At 40.8% G+C, this 25,186-nt stretch overlaps 1 protein-coding gene across 3 annotated transcripts in view; it reads left to right on the top strand.

Moving 5' to 3' along the window:
* Nucleotides 1-2,241: 2,241 nt before the first annotated feature.
* unc5a (unc-5 netrin receptor A) overlaps nt 2,242-25,186 on the top strand; it is a 124,334-nt gene continuing 101,389 nt past the window's right edge. For all 3 annotated transcript variants that reach the window (XM_034121004.1, XM_034121003.1, XM_034121002.1), the window contains exon 1: nt 2,242-2,759. In XM_034121004.1, the coding sequence (XP_033976895.1) occupies nt 2,669-2,759 (91 nt within the window). In that variant the 5' untranslated portion in view covers nt 2,242-2,668. The remainder of the gene's footprint in view (nt 2,760-25,186) is intronic.

Raw genomic sequence — 25,186 nt, 5'->3', positions numbered from 1 at the left:
AAGGGCCCACTTGAGATGTTAAAGTAATGGCTACTCTTCCAACAAAACTGGGATTTGTTTAGCTCCCTATTAATTTCCCCAGCCCCATATCAATAATATTTAATTAAATTGATACACTATTGATCTTCATACAGTAATATGCATGTTAATTAAAGGCTAAAATGCTGCGGCATGCAAATCTGAACCTCAATTTCATTCTCATTGGACTGCATCCTCATAAGTGGTTTGCAATGTAATATGCAATCCGCTGATGGCTTATTAAGATCTTTACAGTCATTTAATCTGAGACTGTGGTCAATTATATCTCTCTGGAGGAGCATTGCAGTTTAATTTGATATAAACAAAACAATAGGCTGTGAAGCTGTGGTCATGATGGAAGTTGATACACCCCCTCTCTCTCTCTCTCACAGTCTGTGCTGGAACACAGTCTGAGCTGCATCCTCCTCAAGGGACCTTCCGCGTTGTTTGTAAACAATAAATAATATTAATTTCATAATGGACACCTTCATTGGGTCGATGCTTATCGACCAGGCGAATCAGTTGTCTTTATAGGCTGCATATGTTGTGAGTGTAATTGCAGCACTTTATGAATGGACCCAGACAGTGTAACCATCCGCAACATACAAATGAGCCTCATGTATTCTTAATACTTATCGGTCACTGAGTCGGTCTCTTTGGATCATGGCTGCCTTGAATAATTCAACATGATACAAGAGAAATGGTGCTTCTGTCTCAGTTTCATGATTGATTGCAGGAGAACAAGCCGCTTCAAGCTCAGGATATTGTAATTTAAGTCAATAACTGAGATAAAATTAATTACAAACCCACTAATCAATGAACAACTATATGTGTCAACTCCCCAAAGAGCTGTGATTTCTCCTTGTAGTCTTCTGAGTAAGCCATGGGGGTCAGCATGCTGGACCTGGAAGAATCAGTGTAAGAATAAAGGTTGTGTTAGAGGTTGCGCCCCGCTTTGACTCAGCAAACACATCAGAGCGAGAAAACACACTCTAGTAGTTCCATTAAAAACAGATGAAGCTGAATTCCCTCCCTGTAAGAGGATAACATAACTGACTGTGCATTTATAGTCTCACATCCTCATTTGAAATGCATGTAGCTTTTGGTGCTTTTTTTTTTCATAAAGAAAAGAGGCACATACTGTGACTGGAGCTCCAGCTTGCACCGCCTGATAGGATGCACAGCAGATTAGCAGAATGAGGGAGATCATTACGAGCAACCTCACAAGTGACCGAGGCTGAGTCATTCTGTTGCATTTAGCTGCTGTGCGCCTCCCTCCCTCACCCCTTCATATTGGCACTGCTCATCAGGGTTTGATCGTAAACTATGTGGCTGTGAGGCTGTGTGTTGCTGCATGTTTGCTACTGCGCTTTGTGCCGTCATTCTCACTGCGACTTTGACCTTTAGCGAAGGATGCTGGATGGAGAGAAGGCTTAATGAGTTTGTATAATAGCTGAGCTCTATCTGAGGAATCATCCATCTACATGAGCCCCATAATTAGCTGGTAAGACAGTGGTCTAGCTCTGTGCTTCCACTTATTATTCTGCTGACTATTATGTGGGAGTGGAGAAATGGATAAACAAAGACACAAAACCCCCATCTGAAGCGTATTAATAATCTGCTGTCGATTCTGGCAGCGTTGTAAAAGGCATGGCTGAGCAGTTGAAAATCACTCCACTGACACCCCCTGGAAAATAAGTAGAAGCTATCTGGAACATAAGTCACATCCTGGTCTGAGTTTGGTGACAGGTGTGCACTCTCATGGGAGTGCTAATCCTCCTGCTTCTTCTTCTTCTGTGTTTGTCCGTCACTGATGTAGCCTACTGCAGCACTCACACAAGACAAAGCAGAGGCATATGCAACTGAAACTCAATGACATGCAGATGTGATCTGTGTGAATTTGTATGCAAAGCACCGATCTGATTCCTATCATACAGGGCTGGATGTCATATCCATCATTTTCATGTAAGGCACAATATATGAAAAGCACATTTGCGAGGATGCAGATGAAATAATTTCCATTCTGTCGTGCATTGAGAATATGTGGTTAGCTATGCTTATTCGAGATATGTAAATGTTTGCTTAAGGAAGAAGGGATATAACAGCAGCGCGCGCTCCGGACGTTCCAGTCCCAGCAGGCACGCGGGATCCGCTCCTGGTTTTGCTGCTCCGCTCTTCGCAGCTTACTGACTCTCACCAGTCCAGCATTGCTGTGCAAGCAGATGTTCTTCCTCTGCTGTCAATTCTTACCATTTTCGCATTTGGAGAAGGTATTCTTTCGCGCGAAGGCTGCAAAGTAGACAAGAAGCTGCAGAAACTGCCTCCCTCCTCGGCTCAGTGAGAGAGGGAGAGTTTTGAACGGATAGCGGCTGTGGAGAAATACAGAAGACTACAGTAGATAAACCCGCGGCAGAGGGTAATCAGCAGCTTATTTACCACACCTGTGATGCGTTGTTCAGAGCAACGAGGACGCACCACCAGGATGGCTACGATACGGAGGGAGGATATGTGTTGAGGAAAAGACTTGGGCGTTGTGAACAAGGCTTTAAGAACTACAGAGGACTCTCTCCGGACGTTAAAAAGCCCAGTGTACTGGTGTTTCTTCTCAGCTCCCTGCTCTTTTAAACTTAAGCGATACAAAAACACCAAGATGCCCTTACTTCTGGGCCCCTTTGTCCGCTGTAGGTTCAGCGCCACGCTCCGTGTGCTCTGGCTCGTCTTCGCTGGCTTTACCTGCACTGGTGAGTGTCACTTACGTTTTTGGTTAATTTTGTTTAACATGTGTGCCGGGGGAAAAACACATTAAGTACGTACAGAAATGCTGCACGCGACAAGTTGCTCGAGATTGTGGCCAAAATGTAGCCGCGCGTGACGGAGCACGTTGCTGGCAGGTTATTGTTCCATAATTTGCTAGCACTAACACTCCTCAATTAGCCTGCACCTTCAAGGTTAAGAGGAGAAAGTGTGTCGCCTCTAACATGTGAACCAAGGTTTAAACTTAAGGCAAATGTCAACTATCATTTTCCACGTTTGTTGTGTTTCCCATATATTTATTTTAAGCAGCGCATGCAGGATAAAGCCTGTGTTGTATCGCCACTGCCGTGACTGTATGGGAAGTTAAGAGCTACACCTGCTTGAACCTACATAAGAGATGTTTTAAAAGATGGGCCCCTATCAATAAATGCGGTGCTCAGTAACATTGCCGCTGTTCACATCTGTCACATAAACAACCTTCAGCACAGTCTAGCTCCAATATAAGGCAACAAATATATCCTCGCGTTATCAATTTGTTATCAAATCTTTGAGCCGTGTGGCTAACCGTATATTAATGTGTTCATTCATTTAACCGGGTGCTCTGCTGGCTACAGTCAGGATCCTTTAACTCCACGTTTCTCTCCGGACAGGACTTGCTCCTGCTGCATATGCAGTATGGTGACAGCTTTACGGAGTTAGACGACCTACTCGCACTGATGAGTTACATTTTATGACGAGCCTCTTGGCCAGACACTCCCGATTGCATGCAAATGTGCTTTGATGTACAAAACAATCTCAGAGGGGTTAGCTATAGTACTCTGACAAGGAGACAAGTTTCCCTCAGCAGCTACAAATAAGCCATTTGTGAGAGAACATAACGCAGATACAGATTTCCTTTCTACCCAATATGATTATTCATTTAGAAAATCTAATTTGCTCATAATGATAGTAATTATCAACAATACTGGCGCAAATGACACTTTAATTTGTACGACAACACCACACAACAAATAGTGCTGGTTATTGACCTTTAATATTGCAGGTCACTCGATAGTGCACAGTTCATCCATTGAAATCAAGGATTTGATCAATGCAATCAATTACCCTGTAGCCCATAAAGTACCATTTCACATTAAAGCCCCTTGACTGTTTTTAATAGCACTTCCTTGACTCATTCTCCCTAATGCTAAATATCATCCTGACAATGCCACACAGCTGGAAGCAGCTGGTATGTATCCAAAACACGAGAATTTCACACATCATTTGCCATGTGCTTGTTTCCGAACTGTTAACCTTGCTTTGGACAGGAGGCAAACATGTTAAAGTTGGTGTAATTGGGTCTCTTGCTCCAGGACACTGAGATGATGAATTAAGAGGGCTTTTCTCTTGCATTAATTAGTGTATAATTATGAATATATTAGGATTAAATAAACAGTCATGCTCTAGGGAACGTCATATATCAAGCTAAGTAAGTGGCGGTGCGATGGTTATTTACAAGTCATTTTATGATGCATGTTGAAACTGATATATTTAGATTGGGTTGCTGGGTTATATGTTTGGGTCGGTGGATCAGTAGGCGTTGCCTCAGAGCAAGAAGTTACTCGGTGCCTTGGTTCTGTTTGTGGAGGTTGCGTATTTATCTCGTGTTCATTGTGCTTCCTTTGGGTGCTCTGGTTTCCTCCTACAGTGCAAAGACTTCTCTAAATTCCCATAGATTTGATACAGTTTGTGTTTCTTTGTTCACTCTTTGATAGACTGGAGCTCTGTCCAGGGTGTTTCCCTGCCTTTCACTCAATGCATGCTGGGATAGCCTCACAGCCCTCCTGTGACCCTGAATAGCAATGAGCCAGTTTAAAAGAAAAATGAATGCAGGGAAAGCTAAAATCTGTTTTTATTATATTCTGTCTACTTTATCACATGTCTTGGCAGACCCCTGTTCCAGTCTGTCACTCTCTATCATACATGAGGTCAGTACAAGCATCTTTTTTAGCTTCCATCACAGCTTACAGGCTGCATTTATAGGACAGCATGAGTTCCAGAAATGGATCTGAAGGTAATTTGGTAGCGAATTCTTTCGACATCAGGGCTGGGACAGTCTCAGCAGAGATCAGTCGAGCTATCCTCTGTGAGGCAAGGCGCTGACTCAGCATTTATCCGTATCAAAAGCCGACTTGTCTTTTTTGCAGGAAAACATAACTCGGTCAGTAATTAAGGTAGGCCCGTCAATCTAGATTTGAGCTATGTCAGCACTTTCTCTTCCACTGTTTTGTGAGTGTTCTGATCAGGTAGGTATGCAGCATTCATCCTTAGGAACAAAGGACCGTACTGATTTGCCTGTGTGTGTGTCCATTTGATATTTTCAGTATTCGAAGTGAATGGCCCTGTGTGTGTCTGTCGTGTTTGAGAGGGTGTTTCCACAAGGATTTACATGCATTTCTGCTGCATGCATTAGGTTTATGTCTGCAAACTATTCCATCTCCTGTAGCTTTTGTTTTTTCCCATTTATGTAAACTTGCCTGTTTTTACTTATTCTTGAAAAGATCATCAAAAAGTCAGTTTTCAATGTACAAAAAATAAATCCTGTATTTTTCTTTGTTTTTCCTTCTGCCCAAAGAGAGTGTTGCCAAGCAATTGTTGTCTGGTTCAGCTAGGGAGCAAGGGATTTGGTATCAGGTACCTTCCTACCAGTGCGAACAGTCTCCTCCGAGCAATTTCCAAGGGGTGTAAACCTTGTGATGATGCAAGGAGATGGCCATTAAATGACAACAAGCGCACATCTATTGCATAATACAGTAATCTGCAAGTTCCGATTTTATTTGTACAGATATAAAAGGGACTATTTTGCCAGAAGTCTCATCATTCTAATGTGAATCATCTTAGAGTTGTCTTCTGGCAGACAGATTTGTCTCTCTTCATTGACTCACTAAAGAATGCGATAAGTAGAGCAACATCTGGAATTAACATAATTTATTGGGAGAAATTGCCTTCTGGTCAAAATAATTTAAAACTACTTTGTTTCTGTCCCATAGCTAATGCACTGCAAATGATCGCCATGTATTTGCAGTGATATGGTATTTTACAGAAAGTGATCATTTAGTACCAGAAATAGTTTTTGTTCCCTCTAGTCATGGAAGATGAATTTAAATGACACAGACAATGGGATGACTTGTGCATTGGGGAAGGTTTATTTGATATACAATTATTTATTTACCCAGTGAATTAGCATGATGTATAAATGAAAAATGTATCATGCAAGGAAGCAATTACACTTTAGGGGGAAAAAGTTGTGAAATAATTAACATGATTTCATTCCTCAGGAATACAAATGCTTGTTATGAATGTTATGCTGCTTACAGAATTTAAATTGGACAATATGACACTGAAAAAGAGTTGGAATTTCTCATTTGCAGGACAGAGCTGATAATGCTTTTTTTTAAATTCACTTGCCATCATGGTAATTTGTCTGAAGGGAAGAATACAGACGGGAATGACCTGTCTTCCTGTCCAAGTCTTGCAAAATGTTATTTCTTCTGTTTGTGTAACTGAGATTAATGGGAGGCAGAGATAATAGTTCAGCATAAATGAATAAAAGGTAAACAGTGCTTGTCAACACTGGTCAGCTTTTAACAATGAAGGAGCATGCTCCATTTGGTGACAAATGCCTCTGCGACTTATCTTTCAGAAGGCTATGTCCCCGCGCTTATCATTTGCAAATGGCAATCTTGAGGCGCAAAGGAAGGACACGAGCGTTGCGGAGGACACATTGAGGATGGACCTTGCAGAGGGGAGGAGTTTGGTGTTATTTTCTGCAGTCTGTGCAGAGGCCCTGCAAAGGCACTATATCTCTGTCAAACTCTGCCCTTTTGTTTCAATTACCCCATTTCTATGATTCAGGTCTATGTGAGAGCGCTTAGGGGTTGAAGTTGGGCTGTTTCCCTTCTGAAATGTGGTGCACCGTGGCCACTAGCTGTGCTTTTCTATCTAGGCAGCATCAAATTGACCCCTCACCTTGGAGGTGGGATGAGATTACCCTATGTTTCAATGGGAACCTGGACTATAATTCATTTATGAGCAGCTGTAGATTGCCCTCAATCTCTACTGTTGTTTCTGTCGCTGCTAACCATCCTTTGCTAGCACTCATTTAGCCTCAAGGGCCACAAATGAAAAGTCGTGATAGGCTTGTTGAGCTGAGTACTACGTATTTTTTCTCTGGAGGGTCTAATCGAATGTCCTTTTCCCGGGTTCATCTCTCTCGCTCTAACACTCTTATGGAGAGAAAGAGCATGCATTGCTGACCTTGATCCTTGATTCCACAGTGTTCCCTTGCTGGGGAAAAAAATTCACCTCAGCAAAGAACATGGGACATGTGAAGGTTGATATCCTGGATGTCAATCACAATAGAATCGCCACCAATGCTGCCAAAGGGAACATTGCTGCTGTTTTCCTCCCCAGAAGGCTAGGATTGTTTTGTGACCAGAAAACTATACATCAGTAGATTACTAAAACAGCTTGGGTGTGCATTGACCTTGGCTGCAGTATTTGTGTGAATCTTTTTTTATTGGTAATGTTTGTTTTTAGTATACCTGATGTGCTGTCTTGCTTTTCACTTTGTACAGTGAGAAAAGTGGTGTGTTAGGAGATGTTTCCGGAATCCTCACTGTTCTCTGAGTGATCAATACTCTTCTCCCAATGGTTAATTGGCCATCAGTCACTGTCAGAGGAAGCGCTTAGAAACCCAGAGGTGTCTTGGTGCAGCTCATAATAAAAGAGTGTCCAGTCCTCCGGGTCCTCTCCTGGCCTTTACTTCAGGCCAGATGGTGGCTGGGGAAAGCACATCTGAATGCAATATGGAGAGCCATAGATTAATAGTTCCTTAGTAAGGCCACCAGGGAGCGATGTGAAAGCCACTTCCACTTCATCATACAGTGGACTGTAGACCATGCGGTGGGAAAGCAACTTTGAAATGGTGTGAAGGTCATGTGATTTTAAATGGACTTTTTGTGGATTTAGTTTGATATCATTGGATACAATCCAAATGTTTTGATCTTTAGAAAATCTAAGGTAACGTTTTCTTGTCACAAGGGGAACTGATCTCATTTTGAATTTTCACTGGGTAATTTTCAGCATCCTGTAGTCTAAAGTTGTAAGATAATGACACTTTAGTCTGCTACTTCAACCTTGAAGAGAAAACACACCTTCAACCAAATATATAGCTCATTGTTATGCTCCACGTATTTAGTATTTATTTTGTAAAATACATAATTAGAAATCACCTAAGGCTACCCAGATAGGCCTGCTGGCGCTTGATTGGCAAGGGTAGCTGAGGGAGGACTGGCTCAGCCTGAGCCAGAATTTGTCATCTTGAAGTGATTTTGTTGACAAGACAGGAGGCACAGTGACCTTTCCTAATTATGTGTATGTGTCCAGGCACTGATGCCTTAGGCAAGCAATTCAACTGAGTCAACAGAGCGCTGACTCTCAGAGCACATTTAAGGCCAGACAGCATGTTATGTGATGTATGTTAAGAATATGCTGGGTTTAGCAACAAGCTTGTTTTTTCAGTATTGATACAACATTTATATTGTCATTTGTGTCACATTTTGCTCATGTTTGTGTTAGATCAAGTGCCTTATTTTTCTTGCCTTCTTGTACCTGTAATCCTCCCTAAAAGTCGTGCTGATGTCAGCTACGAAAGTTGATTCCTGCAAAACACAAACCATTTACCACACACCCTTATTGCGTAGCAGCAAACAAGCAGCTTCTCTGATCTATGTAGGGCTCTCTGTTATTGTTTTACTCAAACAAACCATTTCTCGATGCAAAATGAGGTTTGAACATTACAGATTCAAAGCTTAAAGCTAGGCAGCAGATTTTCTTGACAAGGCCATCAGGAACACCGGGCTAAAAGAAAACACATTCAAGTCCTTACTCCAAGAGAATTAATAATGACAACCAAGCCACCATTGTGGCTAGCTATTACATTTTTACATCATGCATTGCACTTGATTATGCCTTCTATGGATTTAAATGTCCACTGACAATGCATTCATGTTGAATCAAAGTGTGTTTTTATAACTGCACTTTCTTGTCATTGGTGCTTGAATTTTCACAAGACTCGTACAGAGCAGCTCTGTAGGCATTGTTTGGCCCACTGACTTAGGCCCCATTTACACGGGAATGCAAACAAACCAAATTCGATATCAAAAAAGTATTCCGTTCACACGGATACGGCTCAATAAACGTGTCCCTTCACACGAGACCGCTCGACCCGCTGGAGACGCTGTAGTACATATGCCGGGCCTGTAAGTGGCGCTGTACTTCCGCCACAAAATACACCAAAAGCAGCGAAGAAGACCCCCGAGCATGGTTGCCATGGTTGCCTGGTTGCCCTTCTGTTTATTCTCCGCGGTGGATTTAGCAACATGTAGTTCATGTAATTCTCCATGTCCACTTGTTGCTGATGGTTGTGGCAGAGGAGCTGTAGATTTTGCACTAACATCTGTAGCATGGTCAGAAGCAGTAGCAGTAGCTACTGAGTGAGCAGCAGAGGTGGGGAGAGGCGGGGCTATGGCTTCATCGTTATCAGGAAATGATCGTATAGGACGTACACACGGAGCCGTTTGGCCCCCCAGAGCGTTCCGTCCGCAGATCTATCCACCTTGGGACCCGTTATCGTTTTAGGGGTCCGTTTCTGCGGTTCCGTTACGGCCTCGTGTGAACGAACGGGCTATACGAAAGAGAAAAGTAGCGGATACAACCTGTTTCGTTCCCTTAGTGTGTTTCAGGCAGAATTAACACTGATGGTTTAGTGGTATTAGAGAAATGACTCTAATTAAAAGTAATGGGTTTGGGTCACATACGCACTAGGTTTATTCAATTTAAGATTATTAACAGAATGCATTGGACATCTCTCGATTGTATAGTGTTGAGCTTAAGCGTGTCCTTGTTGCTGGAAGTGCAGACCTGAAAACCATTTATCATGCTACTGTGTGTTGTAACTATTGTATTCTTAATTTTATTTTACAGAAAATATTTACAATAGAAGTTGTAGTGATTTAGATGACATCTGTTGAATGTGACGGTCAAGACTTATAATTATGTTTCCCAGACTTAAACCATCAAAACATAACAAGCAGGAAACTAAGAAACTGGTGGAGGAGGGCCCAACAAGGATTACAATAAGACTTTCAATAAGTGCAATTACACATGAAGATACAAACTCAAAACGGCAGCTATCCTGAAAGTACATTAGCTTTCAAAAAGCCAAACCTTTTTCAGTGCTATTGCATTTGGTTCAATAAGCAAAGATCTTTTTCATTTTCTTGTCTTTCATTGGCAGAGCTGCAGAAAAGGTGAATTTGAAGAATTATTTCTCTGTTTGTTTCTAATTTAAAAGACAACCATCATAAACACATAGTTATTTTTTCTCTTTGTGGTTTACAGTGGGCTAGGTTTTGAAGTATTTGACTACTATGCACACTATTTACTGTATCATTAGAAACCCTTATTGGATTTGTTCAGCTAAAAGGCTGGAAGGCAACGAGACCCAATACTTTACTCATGGAGAGAACATCTTGCCATAATCTACTTTAAAAACTGACAGTGGTTCATGTTTGATCAAGCCTACGGGATAACTTGTGAACCAACTGTTGAAATAAAAATTGTGATGTTCTGGGAATGACTATATACCCAGTGTTTCAGTGGCTAGCTTATTGATGTGATGCTATGCCTACTTTTATGTAGCAACATTTTCAGATAAATCAAAACTGCATTTTGAAACCAACCGCTCTCACCAGTCACTGTCTGTTTTCAATATGTGTTTTGATCTGAGGTTAAATGACTACTTTCACAGAACATTTAACTGCATGTCATGGTTTTCAAAGGCTAATGGAGCCTGTTCAGTTGTCATTGATATGGCTTACATTATAGGTGGTTGTATTGGGATGGGTTATTTTAATTTTGTATCTATTACAGATTGGAGTAAATGTTTTTTGTGTGTACAATTTCAACATGCACTACAGGAACTGCCAACATACAGTACAGTCTGAACCTGTGCTGATTTCAAGCTCACACTCATTAGGGAAGACATTACCATGTTCAAAGGCAAAAAAAAACTTGTGTCTCGTTTATTTTTAATTAAGCTTATGTCATGTATACAGCATGTTGATATACCTTTCATTAGTGCACAACAAGTATTGGGTTAAGTCTTCTGGGTGCAGTCAATTGAAGGATTTGTACTGACATCAGCAAGAATCTTCGTGTGGGTGGATAGAAGATATATTGCAGTTCTTGTTAGTGTTCAAGCCTCCTCTGTCAAAAAGAAAGTATGATGTCATCATACTGTAGTGCTCACTCTGGCCTAGCAGATGCTACTTTAGCTTAATTGGACACTAAATAAAATGTAGTTGCTGGTATGTTGTTTACAGGCTTGAAAGTGCTTTTACAGATTATTGATTGTAATTTTGCCATTGCTTCTTTTGAGAGTTGGCAATGTTCAACCCTACATTTTCATTTAATTAATTTGCCTTACATGCAGTTGGGGCTGGCAAACATCTGGTGACCAATAAACAAGAAAATTAGGAGTTATTTGTTTGATGTGGCTGTAATTTAATGACTGAGTTGGTGTTCAATTTCAAGCAGTGATTGACTGGCCTCTGACCGAGCCCGGTTCATACCATATTGTTAACAGCTCCTCTAATGACTTTGTTCATCCTCTATTTCTGAGTCACATTTTAACTCCCAATTCAGAACAGCTCATCACTCATGAGCTAAAGACACGATAGAGGATTATTCATCTCAATTATTCCAGATTTGACAATCTAATTGGAACTGAAAAGTCAATTGGGATGACTTGCTGAAATATTATTTGTTTGATCCAATGGCTTGTGGAATTGGTTTTGAATACCCCCTCTGAATTAGTTGACTGATCTTAGCTTGATATCAAACATTTCTGATGTTTGCAGCATGGCCATGCATCTAAAAATGAACATGTCCGGTTGGGTTTACAGATTCATCCCAAGAGTGGTCCCAAATGTCGCCGAATGTCTCTGTTCACTTGATCTGACGGTTGTGTTTTAGATCATGTGTACAGTACCGAGCGGCATTGTATGTCACTCTGGATAAGAGTGTCTGCCAAAAGTTGTAAATGTAATTGTGATGACAATAAATAGCCAATGGAGTTTACAGTACAACGGGATGTACTGTAGCTGTTTCCCTCTACAGCTGTGTTTTCATCTGTGTCAAGATATGAAATCTGTGCTCCTGATGTTAGTGACATGTCAAGAGTCAGCAGGAAACTGTTGTTTTTCCATTTCCTCACATGCAATCCAATGCAACTGCTCTTTCCTAGAGACACTTATATGAGGACATTGATAGCTGAAAGACGGTTTGCAGTCTGAATTGACAAGTTTTTATCTTAAAAGTCCTACTTTGTGTGCCCAGTAACCAAAAAATAATTTCAGCCTTATTAATGACAAACTACATGCTAATAATAAAAAAACATGCCCTTACTGTATCTTTACTGGAGTATTTCAGACTCACTTTGTGATAGACTCAGACTTACCTAATCCAGAGTCAACAGCTGGCGTTTTTTGATGAGGTGGGACATTCTTTAATTATCACCCCTTTACAATAATTATATATTATTTTTACTTCTGCGTTTATTTTTTATGTCTCTGCTATAAGCATTAATAGATGTATTTTATTTTGGGTTTCTAAAATGACTCTCCGACTCTCAGCTTGGCTCCGCAGAGATTTTTGGTAGCATGCTCCTCTAGCCCAGCCTTGGTGGCACCAGGGGGGGGCTCCACTGGGCCAGACGGATGTGATGCGGCTTACAGTGAGGGAGGCAGGACCGGGGCCCCTTAATCTCCACCAGACATGACAACTTTGTAAAAGCACATTAATCCACAATGATCAGGCGCTCCGGAGGGTTTGGGGGTGTTTTCTGATTGGGAAGCAATGTCTGACGTACAATGGGTTGCACCAACCTGAGGGTCAGAGGAAGGTCATCCATACTTTCATTATCAGGGAACTAAAGGGAAACAGAATTAAAAAATGTTTAGAAGAAAATATTTGTAAGGAGCGAGAAAGAAGTAATCTGAAAAGATTTCTCTTTGTTATTTAGGTTGATCCAGCGTGTTGCTTCTCCCTAGTCTCACTAAATGTACCTCCAGAGCCTAACCACCATTTATTTATTTAAAAAATATATATTTGTAAGCATGTCAATACATCCACATAACGATTATCAAAATAGTTGAGGATTATTAATTGTTGCGGCTTTATCCTATATCTATAATCGCTATATTTCCCTGATGCAGTAAATATACACACTTTAGCTGTGTGGGTACAACTTGTCCTCATACAATTCCCAAACGAAAAAAGACTTCATTGCCATGCGTTGGACTCTCTGTGACCCAGTAACCCTTTCCATTGTTGCTGCTGTCCCTCAGTTTGAATCTCAAGTGTTATGAATCATCTTATTTCCTATCTTTCACAAGTTCCCCAAGCCAGACTGCATTCTGGGTCTCTGAATCACCAATAGTACGTGTGATGGAAGTGCCACTGTGAGAATTCCAGAATTGGACTGTCCATACTTAGCTATTTAAAATGATATTTTTGGGTTTTAAACAACCCGAGTGAATACTTGGACAGATTGGTTTCAGGCTGAATCATCACAAAGCCAAACGCAATTTGGCTTATTTTCTAATTTCTTGGTCTGCAACATACTCTGCAAATGGCTTTACTCTACCATTTACGCTAGGGTAATAATGGTTAAGTAATAACTTTTCTGGCTGAGTCAGACTGTTGTTGAATATGTCACGATTGAACTTTTTTCCCTTAGATTTATTTTTTTATTTATTTTCCTGCAGAAATGTTGCACTCTGAAATCCTAAGCTTTTACACAGAAGCGCAGAGTTATCACTTTAAGAAGATCATTTGCTTTAAAAAAAAAAAAGAAGTATTTCATCTTTCTGCACTCGGCTACAAAAGTCTTCAAGTCTCTGTCCAGATTTGAAAGAGAGGATTTGTCCCGCTCGTGTTCAAAGGATCAAGATAAAAGTATGAAACAAACTAGTCCCATGTACAAAAAAAAGAAGGAAAAAAAAAGGACTTCCTTACTTGGATAACATTTCTCAGATCTCACAAAGGCGCTTTTCTCTTGCCTTGGCAGCCTTCAGCTCTCCTTTTATCAAGCTTGTCTTACCTCTCAGATTCCATTATATTAATCAACAGCATACCTTACCTTTCCTCACTCATTAGACGATGCCGAGGATCTGACTGTAGATCATTTGGAAATATGATGTTTTTCTGCTCTTCCATGTCAGCCCCATCCCTGTGAAACTATGACTCAGACTTCAAATAGTAAAACACATTTCCAACATTCAGCTAAGAAGCACTCTTTGGTTTAGATACATGTGTGGACTTTTTTTCTCACATAAACACAAGCATTATCTTTGCCCATACTCTGTAACAGGCTGCCATTTTGTGTTAAGCAAGCACTGATGCATAGAGCCTCCACAGCCTGGTGGAAATTGCCAGCGCCTAAAGTAAACAGTTGGGCCCGAGGTCCCACAAGTGTGAGGCAGCCAAGTAAACCCATTAACTGCCTATAGAGTGGTTTGTGGTCTTGTCTCCACATGACGTTATCCACAAATGAACCACTAGCTACATTGACTTGGTTTGTTTGGCTGTGTTAAATAACCACAGAGGAGTCAACACTTCACTCAGTCTCTATCTACTGCTAAAGGAAATCATAAATGTTCACATTATGTAATATTTGCGATTGAAGTAGTTGGGGCAAAAAGTGGAAGACTCTGCAATTGTACTTAAATTATAGTGAAGAAAATGTGTTGTATATTACTTAGTAATGCTGGTAAATGACAACATAAGCATTTCACTTGGAATACATAATTTGAAAAATCTGCATGAGGCATGATACTTTCTTACTCTGAATACTTCTATCCCCTCTCAACACATGATGCCCGACTGTACACATTATTTGAATCGCCAGAAGGTGTTTGATTTATGCTGAGTCTGAGTTATCAGCTCCAAACAGGCCATGTAGCTTCTCTCTTATCATCCCACCCAGCCGCTTGCAGAATTTCTGCATGTTTTTGAGCTCAGCCCTAAATGTGATGACAACAGTCATGAACAGAACACAAAGACAAAAAACTGCCACTTGCAGCAAAATGAGAGCCTCCCCTCTCCCCTAATTTTTGCTTTGGATTCTCCTGCAGTTTGTCTGACAAGAAGGGCTGGCAGCTTTTCGCGATGGCATAGCTTGGTGTGTCGGGGGTGCTGCCCACCCCGACCTCATCACACAATTAGCTCTCTGCTTTTCAGAAAGCTAGAACAAAGGTGAACTCTGGGAGTGTTGCCGTTGTTCAGTCAAAGTGGGGGGTGTATGTGTGACACTCTGATGACTCCAGGGCACTTTCTTGACCAGAGGAGTCGTTTGCTGTCACTAAACATCACTGTCTCCCTACCCACTAATGGCATCCACAGATTGTGTTATGAGGAACAAAGACTGGTTGTATGAGATACTGAGGAGAAAATAGAGCGACCCCATTTGGGCTGCAGGCTGTGGTTTGTGACAGTGGCTACAGACCTTTAGAAGTGTCATGACAAATATAAACCAAGGAACAATTATAGGGCCATGTGCTTGAAGCAAAAGTAGCATAGTGTTGAATGAATAGCGCAGCAACCATGTGCTTACACGTACACACACGTTTTATATTCAAATGTACGTGAGATATTTTCCAATGTGTCGCTCTCTTAAAACCATAACAATTTGGCAATGATAAGGGCGAAATCAAATGTTAGTTTGTTATGCTTCCCTTTCTCTGCGTTGTTTTATTCATGAGGTTGAATTCAAAAGGTGAGTGTGTTAACAAAACAAAACCGCATGCAGAATAACAACTAAATTAAATGTTATGAAGAATAATTTGTAATTTCCTGTGGCTATGGAAATAAATAAATTCAATGGACTGAGCTGAATATTTTTCTGGATAATCACTCGTTACTGAACTAATTTGTATTATATGCAAATTTGCATTATCCTGCCAGTAATCGATCTAAAATGTCATTTTTTTTGTATTGCTGCCAACAATAAAAAATGAGTTTAACAGCAGGAGCATATTGACTGGATCTTTATTCAATCTTGCTGTCACGGAGGCAAACTAAATGTGTTTAACAACAGATAGAGACTTTTTCTGCTGTTGTCACTTAACACTTTAAGATTATGATTAAGCGTAGCAGCATTAAGTACATTTTTAAACTACAGATGCTAATTAAGAATCTCAACAGCTTTATGTAATCTTCATGTATTTATTTGCGAGCAATCCTAATAATAAGACTTGTCATTGGCTGTTGGATCTTAAGCTAATTGGATTTAAAACGCAAGCGCATTTGTCAAAATGTTATCTTTACTCGTTATTCCCACTATTTTAAACATAGCCCCAAACTATTGTGGAAAAAGTGACTGATAATAATGTAGTGTTTTAACTGTCAGTCTCTGCAGGAGGTTGTTGAACCTGATATTCTACTGCCTTTGGTAATCACTATTTTTCTCTAAGGTAGTCTCATAAGGAAAAAAAAGCATTATCTGGTGTAGTCCCTCTTTTAAGAATGGCAATTTTTTTATTCATTTATATTTTGAGGGGTTATATTGTATTTCCACACTGTTAATTCAAGTCTTTGAGCTTATTGTATGCCGGGGCTGAGTGTTGAATGTGCCATGTTTCTGCAAATCATTGCAGGAGTACAATTCTTGGCATTGGCGTTGTCACACTAAATCTCCATCTTCGTGACACATGGAGTCAAAACACGAGCCTGAAAATGCAAACACCCAGTGTCAAGAAATAGTTCTCTTTTCTCTGATTATTCTAAGACACGTACAAGGTAGTTGATCATTGAACTATGTCATCAATCAAAGCATTGCATTGATAAGAACCGAGAGGTGTAACCCTTTTGTCTTCTAAGGCAGAGCAGTATTATCCCTTCGCCCTACGTATTCCCTAGGTCACAGCATGTTTGCCGTTCCATGTGTCTAGGTTTCCCTGCAGAGGCTGCAGAGTCCCGCAGGTTTAACGGTAATACCCAAATTAATTCCCTCTGCATGTCAGGGTTATTGCTGTCAAAGCTCCTGTGTCAGTTTATCCCCATTTCTGGCTTATTCTTTCATTTTCACTGATGGCTTTATTACTCGTTACCATATACGTGCCACCTCAGAACACACACAGATGCACACATATGTTAGTGTCAGGTATAATGTATTCACTGTCTTTGTTAGCCGTCATCTGCACTATCCTTTACCACGTCTATTTATTGTTCTTTAATGTCTTTGAGTAAAGATACAAATAAAAGTAAGACTATAAAGTTTGAATTTGTCTCTATCTTTCTCTATAAGTGTTGTTCATGATATGTTATAGAAACAGAATTCTTCACACAGTCCCCTCCCACACATCGTGTTATTCACCATGAACAGTTGGTAGCTCAGCGGTAGAAAGTGAGGTTTCTGAGTTAAAATGTCCACCCCAGTTGGCAGAGTTTGTTTTTGGGTTTAAATAGCAACCGATCCTCAGTTGGCCATAAGTTTTGAAGAAAGTTTGGCATGAAAATGTTTTTTTGTTCAAATAATACATATGCAGTCATACAATTTATTTAATATGTGTCTACTAAAATTCTACTATACATTATACAGCAATATCATGATTGTATTGATCTTGATTAATATTGGTATTTAATCTTTATTATTGACTATTGGTAATCAAAGTAGCATTTGCAACAGTAAAGTGGTTATTTGTACAACCCTCACATCCACCGCCCCTCTATATAAACGCCAGCCGATGATAACAGAAAGGCGCAGGCATCACTGATATGACTTCATTAAATAAACCCTTGACCCCTGAGAAGCTCGGTTGATCTATTTCCTTTAAGTCCCTTTTCTCCATCAGAGAATAGCGATCCCAAGCACAGATTGTGGCCGTCCTATCTCCCTATCTTTAATTTAGAAATGCAGGAGGACTGCACATGGGTCGGATGGTTATCCACGCTCACTGTCTCTCTTGTCACTTCAAGCATGTTAGCTCTGCAAAAGCCTCCTTCAGGACCACATAACTGGCTGTTTGCCATTCTTCAAAATTGTTTTCTTTGCCTGTCCATTCCCTAATGACCACTGATAGTGCTGATGATGTCAAAGATCCTTTCTAAAGATTTCCATCTTGATGCTTCTGAGGCTTCTGAGACCAGACGTCGTACAGCTAACTAACCAAGAGAACCGCTCTAGCAATGTAAGAGAGTTCAGCGCACTGACATGAGCAATGCTGTTTTGAAATGAGCTTTTTATGCTTTTTCCTCCGAGAGTTGCATGTTTGCATTGCAGCAAAGGGTTGAACACACAGGGACAGCCAGCTCCCCTCTAGCTGCCCTGACCAAGGACACTCCTACAGAGGTGTATCAAAGCAGAGATGGTCTCCCTTACCACAAGGCCTCCGCTGCCTCTAGAGTAATGTAGGTGGATTAGGAGGGGGAGGTGCTCCTCATTCTGGGGGGAGGGGAACGTTAACCTGAACCGACTGAAATGCTGTTGGTCACAGCAAAATTGCATTACACCAAATATTTGACATCTGCTGGAAATATCTTATTTAAAGCAGCAGACTGTACCGATTATCTTATCATGCCTTGAAAATGACTGCACTTTTTTCATAACCGGTGTCATTTGTATGCCAAATCTTAACCTTGATTGGCCAATCTATTCATTGAATACAATAATTCATCATCTTTGAATCAATGCTGAATAGTGTATTTAGAAGTATGTTGGCGTTTCAGGTTCTGCAGAAGGCTCCGTCTGCTTAAATTAATACAACGTCCGCCTGTCATGATGGAGCATTGACGATGATGTCTCCAGGGGTTTCATCTTTGCTCTTTACATTTGCCTTCGGAACAATTGAAAGGCAGAGAAAACAGTGCAATTTGTCTAAAAGGAAGCGACTCCGATCAATAGGATTTTCATTACAGTTATGTTTTCATACTGCAGCAGAGGCAGGGTGCGGAGCTCTGATGAATGATACATTAACGTTCCCATCCCCTCGCCCTCCTGTGTCAGTCCTCGGCTCCAGAGTCCTGTCACTGCGATGATGCGGGCACGCTGGGATGAGTTTGTGCACCGAGACCCGATTCTCTTCAATGCCTCGTCCCCAGTCAACAACTGTCAGTTTTGTCATTGTAGATTTCAGGCGGTGTCGTGGCTTTGCAGGGGGGAAATACCAGAAGCCATGATCTTTCTGAGAGCTGCACTTTATTGAATTATCCCTTACTCTGGAGTCCCACTTTGAGAGTTGGAGTTAAGCAGCTTACCTGTGGCCCTGAAAAATACATGCCTGCAGTGCAGTGTTCGTAGTCCAGCAAGGAATAGAGTTGCCTTTCTGGCAATAAAATCTATATTCATTATGCAATTTGTAAACTACAGTACTGGATGTCCAGAATGGTAATGACCACTATGAATATGATATTGTAAAATTAACAAATGCACAAGCTGTTGTATTTTTATACTTCGAACCATGAAGCGTATTTCAGTATTTCCTCTAATACTGGTGTGTCATGCTTTGCCTGCAGGTTATTGTTGTTAGGTCCCCTCTTATCACCTAGAGTCATAAAACTATATCATCACATTTACATCAGCATGTACTGTCTCTGTCACGGCCGAGAGGACACTGTGGTACCCTGCACACCACACAGGAAATGCTGATCAGCACCCATGACAGCAGAAGGTGTAGGTGTAAACCGCGACAGACCCGTCTCTAAATCCAATAAAGCTCGCTGTGATACAGCTGTGACAGGTCAGCCAGATAATGCAACACAAAGGGCAAAACAAACCAGGCTTACTCACACAGGGTGCCTATTGCTCATTATGCCCTGGGCGATCACAAAACAAATGACTACAGGTCTACAGGTGCAACCGACTCACTCTTGGCATATAGTCATTAACATTAACATCATTTATCATGCGTGGTGTGGCAGCCTAATATATTGGTTAGTGTGTGTTCTGTACTGTATGCACATCTCAAAACACGGGGAAATTGCACTCACTTTCACATCTCAGTTTATAGACCACCTCACTGGTCGTGTTGCCGTCAATGATGGCAAGCAGCAGCTGGGGAAATGTTTCCAGCTTAGAGAGATTGCCATTTCCTCCTCCTGCTCTTTCTGCTGTGCATCTGTGCAACACTTGTGTGTTATGCTTAATTGCAAATTAATATTATTTTTCTGCAGCTGTCTGTGTTTGACTATAAAGCCAGTGATTAACAATCAAGCTTTGAACTCGTACTTCTATGACTTAGGTACGTCCAAACTGAAGTGGGCTAATTGGGTAGTATTTTGAAACATAACAGCAGGCACCATTGACCACTGAAATGCTTATGAAAAATGTATTTATGTTGGTAGATTATTCCCATGCTGATCCCAGTGCAGGGGTTTTCTTAGGAAGAGACTTAGGGCCTCCCTTCAGACAAAGCTTGACACATTTCCGTCAAACTTTGATGGTACACATGTATGTGTCCCTTTACAAATTCACATTAAAAAGTAATCATATGGGGTCAAAGCAAGATTATTCAATATGCTAAATAGTGTTTTTTTTGTTGCATAAACCCTTGAATTATTGAGAAGCAGCGTTTCTGCCAGACCAGGGCTGAGAGGGCGGGGGGGTGTGACGTCACGTCGTGTCACCACGTCGTGTCACGTGACTTGCATTTTGAATTGAGCCGTCCCTTATAGATACTATCTCTTTACGTTAGTGATGGGAATTCCGGCTCTTTTTAGTGAGCCGGATCATTTGTCTCGGCTCTCTAGGCTCCCAAACAGCTTTTCCTTTTACCACAGTTTACCACGGGGCCTTAGTTTCGCCGCTGCAAGGCACCGGCGCTCGCAGTTCACGCGCGTGCTCCACTAGCCCCCCCCCCCGCGCGCGCGCTCATCGCGTCCAAATTGCGCATGTTCCGTGTTGTCCTGTGGCAGGCACCGCCGATGTCGGGGAAACGATCTTCAATACTCCGAAAATAATCCCACCAGACTCCTTTGCCCCTCCAACCGAGGGATGTCCTTGTCCTTTTTCCTTTTCGTCATTTCAAGCAATAAAAACACTCTATCTTCTCTGGAATTATTAATTTTTTTGGATGACCTCGGCTTGAGTTCAGGGCGTTCCGAGTTGAATAATGGCGTCAAATGACGGCAAGACGCCCCCCTGGCGGAAACGCTGTTTAAAAGCAAGGTTTACTAATTGTTGCTCAGTTAAACTGCACAGTTGTTACATCTCTGATGACAGGATAGAAACAGAAACAGGGCAACTTCCAATTAAATAAAACATTTGTTTAGCATTATTCTGAACCAAAAGTGGTTCATCTGAAGCAATTGGTTACCCCTTACATCTCATATTTCCCCATGTCAATAACTCGGCTCTCCTCTTCAATGCTTGATCAAAAAGGAGGAAGTGTGCTTAGAAGGTGTTGTGATCCTCCATTGTGTTCTGGATGGGATCCTGCTCTGATGGGTTGTAGTCCAGAAGTGATAGACAGTTCTGCTGCAGCAATCTTTCATTTCCCCCTTCATCTAAAGACAGGTGAAGCAGTAAGCTGATGGAAACGCACTTTTTTCATTACTGCCTCACGACGCAGCTTCCGTCTCGGCTCATTGCTGGTAGGACATGAACCCAACTTCTACGACATCCAGGTCGTTTGGTTCGTAAGCTCTCACAGTTTTTGTCCTTTCCATGACATCGTCTGTCAAATAGTTTGATGAAACCTCAACTTTTGTAATTCATGGGATTTTGTTTCTCACCATTAACCTCCCTAGCACTGCAGCTAAAGGTGTTGCAAGCTAGTTTCCTCCTCCCTTCCCGCTCAGTGTTCTTGATCAATTCTGAAAGCAACAATTGCCTGCTGTGGAAAAGATTAGGCCCTAGTACAGTATGCTAACATCTAATCTGTGATGATTTATGATACGTGCTTCTCTGAAGTCCAGTTTGCTTATGGTGGTTTAAGAGTAAAAAACATGTCTTTAGTTTTTCTCTGATAAGCCTAACTTCTGCATTTCCTTTTTATTACTCTCATCACTTATTTATTTACTTTTTTATTGTTGTGTCCTCACTGGAGGTAAATGGGCAATAAGAGGTATAACCACATCTACAATAATCCGGAGCATAACTCATTTCAGAGAGGTTACAGGGTTTATTTAGCTTTTCCAACACGATCTTATCACCGGCCCAGTGACTGTTTTTTTCCGTTGACCTTGTTTGAATCCTGAGATAAGCATCCCTGCAGCAAAATTGGACCAAATGAGTCCTTTATCTGATGTTTTAAAGGAATGCTTTGTCACCATGCTTGTCTGCTGAGTGCAGGCTCGTTCAATGTAAATGTGCTCAGCTGCTGGCTTGTCTGATTTGCCCAAATTCGTTTTAGTGGCTGTCTGTGCTTATTTAGGTCACACGAGTGAACTGATCTCAGTCTGAATGCCTTTAATGCTTTATCACAGATAACCGAGAAACACAAACAAATCTGTTTTGGTTGAAAGGGATTCCAACACATTACAACGTGAAAACAAACACTAGGATTTGTTGAGAAGTGTGTAAAAGCTTAGTGCACTCCGGCATTACATTATCTCATTTATCCAAATCTGTGAGGAATTAGTTTTTTTCCTTGGCTGCATAAAATATTCAGAAGCTTGAAATGTATTGAAATTATGAGCTGATGCTCAGTAGGAACGACTTACAGTACATACTGTATCATTTAAATTCTCTTAGATGCACAAATAGGGAATTTCATAGCAATTATGCACATAATCAGAATATGTTTTGACATTGTCGTGTCTCATTATCAGTTATGATCATCTTTCTTCAGATTAGATTAGTTCATGAGGTGCATTTTTCTTATTTAAGGCTGGAAACACATTTTTACATAAAAACATCTGTGCACTCTTTCATAAAATGAGGAGTAATTGTTTCCAATGAATTTTATTAAAGGGAACATTGATTAGTCTAACAGTACAGTTATTAAATTGAATGTTTATTTTTCATTCAAACTTTTTTTTAAAGTCTCCAAGGAAATTGTGGCGTTACAAAACTTTTTTTTTGCTTACCATAAAATCTGAAATGCTTTAATTTGACGGCATTTATTAGTAAGGAAATAACTATTTTTATTAAATGATTGACTCTTCTGTTATGCAGAAAAGCCAAGTATGGAATTACAGTATTTGCTGTATTTCTCTCCCTAAAGTGATAATGATTTGAATATCTTTGAGTTCTTTGGAAAAAACTACTAATGTCAAATTTGTACAAAACGGTTGGTTTAAACAATGATGACAGATAAACCAATTATCACGCTTAATAAGCATATTTTCGACCCATAATTACTTGGCATTGAATATCAATTCTGGTTTCAACAATTGTAAAGTGTTTTATTTAAAAGTGTTTTTTCAATATTTGTAGATTAATTGCAAATATTTTGAAGAGTGAATAAAACATAGTTCAACCAACAGGTTTCTGATGTGAGACGAGCAGGGGTTAGCCGCGCCACCTTGTGCCGAGCATTTCCCGAGTTATCTGGTGCTGAGGCATGGAATGAGCAGATAAAACAATTCTAAAGGGGAAATGATGCTGTCTGTAATCAGATTTATTTACGCAGCCCACTGAGGAAGATTGATGTCTTATCTGTTGCTGCGGATTTCAATTCTCCATGCTACCATGCAGATAAACAATAAGTCTGCTGTCTCTGGAGCTTTTTTTAATTGTGTGTGTATATGTGTGCAGGCCTGTGGGCCTATTAGCATGTTTTGTCTATCAGCGTGTTTTTGACAAGCGAGACACTGATGTTTCCGAATAAACTCACCGTCTCTGTCACCCCAGCTGCTTCCATGACTATTTTTCATGGCTGTTAAATGCCAGACATGTGCTCTTACATCTTTTTGACTAGCAATTGAAAAGTGGAGCTCAAGCAGAGATCAAACCACTGCTGTTGCTCCTGTCTAGCTGGGATACATGTTTTCCCCTTCCTCGTGAGCGTGAGAGGTGTAAGCCACCATTTTGACTCTGTCGAAATCCATGTTTTACCTTTTCTACACTTTGCATCATACTTGTATTCAGCATCCTGATCTTGTGTGCTGCTTTAGTGGAAGCTTAATGTAAAAATGTTCCTCCTATACAGTGACTAAGTGACGGGGTAATGTAGTTTGTCAGTGAACAACAGTGGAGCACAGTAAGTGTTCACTAAGGGACGGGGGACTCATTATCTGTATGTCGGCCTATTATTCATGTGGCATATTATGTTAATGACTTTATGTGCCATGGATATACATGTAGACTATTTTAGTGTCTTTACTATCATCTTGTTGTGAGGTATATTGATACTCGGTAGTAGTTTCCATGGTAGCCACTATATTTGATGGCAGTGGCCGCAGTCACTGGGATCTACTCTGTTGTGTTAGGAATAAGGAGGGGAAAGCTCTCCACATCTTAAAATAGGCCAGATGAGGAAGGTGTGAAAGCAGAAACTTGGCATTACCGGCACAGACTGTTGCTCAGTCAGAAGCTAACAAATTGCACAAGCGCCCTTTTTTTCTCTCACTCGAAGCTAAAACGTTGATAGACAGCTTTCACATCTTTTCTGGGAATAAAAGAGTTTGTTCCTTGTTGAGTTGAATTCTTATTCCTGAGGAATAAACTACAACAAAGTGTAGAGCGAGATCTGAAAAAGATTGCTTCCCCCCCCCTCCCCCTCCCTTCCCCGCTTAGACAGCTCGTCTTATTATCTCCTGAAATGGCAAGGTTACAGTACCTACAGGTGCAGAGAAAGGTGAGTGTGTTAGCTTTTTATCTTTAAACCAGTCAACCTTAACAGAAAAGCACATCCACTGAAGCCTCATCAGACTCTGCAAGGAATAAACATTCTCTTATGTAGTTTTGCAATTCAGCGGAGCTACTTAGCTGTGGAAATGGGAGAAAGTTGAAATATATTAGGTGTGTTTAATGGACCTGGAGAAATACTGGGGAAAACAACCTTGGTTACCTCTGGCATTAATATAACATTTATGAGAAGGATTTAGGCCGATCTCCTGCAGAGCCTTGAGAAGACGTTGGGTTGTCAGTCAGCACACGTTTAGCATAAATCTCTCACTTCTACTTCTGCAGCCACCTTGAATCTCCCAGCATTCACTCCTCCCTGCTGCTGTGGTTGGCTTGTCACCATGTCCTTTTCTGTTGAGGTTTTGAGAGCGTCTGCCTTTTTTTATTCTTTTAAAAATCACATTTGTGTTGATGTCTAGATGGCTTTAGAGAAATGTATCAAAATGTTAATTGATCTCATTTGACTTTGTGTTTTGTTAATGTATTGCAATCTGTTGTATTATTTTCCCTGAATAGATGTTT

Source organism: Trematomus bernacchii, unplaced genomic scaffold, assembly GCF_902827165.1.
Source record: "Trematomus bernacchii unplaced genomic scaffold, fTreBer1.1, whole genome shotgun sequence".
NCBI classification, from domain to species: Eukaryota; Metazoa; Chordata; class Actinopteri; order Perciformes; family Nototheniidae; genus Trematomus; species Trematomus bernacchii.
Note: the sequence above shows the minus strand (reverse complement) of the source record. Positions and strands in the feature narration are given on the sequence as shown.